Source organism: Corapipo altera, unplaced genomic scaffold (assembly GCF_003945725.1).
Source record: "Corapipo altera isolate COAL_440 unplaced genomic scaffold, ASM394572v1 61139, whole genome shotgun sequence".
Lineage (NCBI taxonomy): Eukaryota > Metazoa > Chordata > Aves > Passeriformes > Pipridae > Corapipo > Corapipo altera.
This window is the reverse complement of record NW_020885640.1, coordinates 7,893-8,700: the sequence shown is the minus strand read 5'-3', so window position 1 is coordinate 8,700 and position 808 is coordinate 7,893. Positions and strand designations below refer to the sequence as shown.

At 71.2% G+C, this 808-nt stretch overlaps 1 protein-coding gene across 1 annotated transcript in view; it reads left to right on the top strand.

Moving 5' to 3' along the window:
• Positions 1–808, top strand: part of EXOSC4 (exosome component 4) — a 2,802-nt gene that overhangs the window by 1,433 nt on the left and 561 nt on the right. Inside the window, exon 3 of the mRNA XM_027631845.1 lies at positions 12–794. Within this exon, the coding sequence (XP_027487646.1) occupies positions 12–383 (372 nt within the window). The 3' untranslated portion in view covers positions 384–794. The remainder of the gene's footprint in view (positions 1–11; positions 795–808) is intronic.

Genomic DNA, 808 nt, shown 5'->3' with positions numbered 1-808 from the left:
CCCCTCCCCAGGTGCTGCAGGCGGACGGGGGCGAGCTGGGTGCCAGCGTGAGCGCGGCGGGGCTGGCGCTGCTGGACGCGGGGGTGCCCATGCGGGGGGCGGTGGTGGCCGGTTCCGCCGGGCTGGCCGAGCCCCCCGCGGGGCCCCCCCTGGCCTTGGCCGACCTGAGCGCGGCCGAGGAGGCGGCTGGGGGGCCCCGGCTCGTGGTGGCCACGCTGCCGGCCTCGGGCCACCTGTCCCTGTGCCAGCTCAGCGCCCGCCTGCACCAGGAGCGGCTCCAGCCCGTGCTGGACATGGCCCAGCGCGCCTGCGAGGGGCTGCACGCCGTGCTGGACGGCGTGGTCAGGGACAGGCTGAGGAGGGACACGGCCTTGAACGAGTGACCGAGGTGGGGACACGCCATGGGGATGCCACGGGGACAATGGGGACATTGGGGACAATGGGGACACCGGGACGTGGCCCAGCGCGCCTGCGAGGGGCTGCACACCGTGCTGGGCACCGTGGTCAGGGACAGGCTGAGGAGGGACACGGCCATGGCTGAGTGACCAGCGCTGAGGGACACCATGGGGACACCACCGGGACACCACCGGGACACCACTGTGGCTAAATGACTGACCCCAGGGACACCCCCAGGACACCGGGACACCACCATGAATGAGTGACCAATGCTGGGGACACCACCAGGACACCACTGTGGCTAAATGACCAACCCAGGGACACCCCCAGGACACCGGGACACCACCGTGAATGAGTGACCAATGCTGGGGACACCACCAGGACACCACTGTGGCTGAGTGACCAGCCCTGG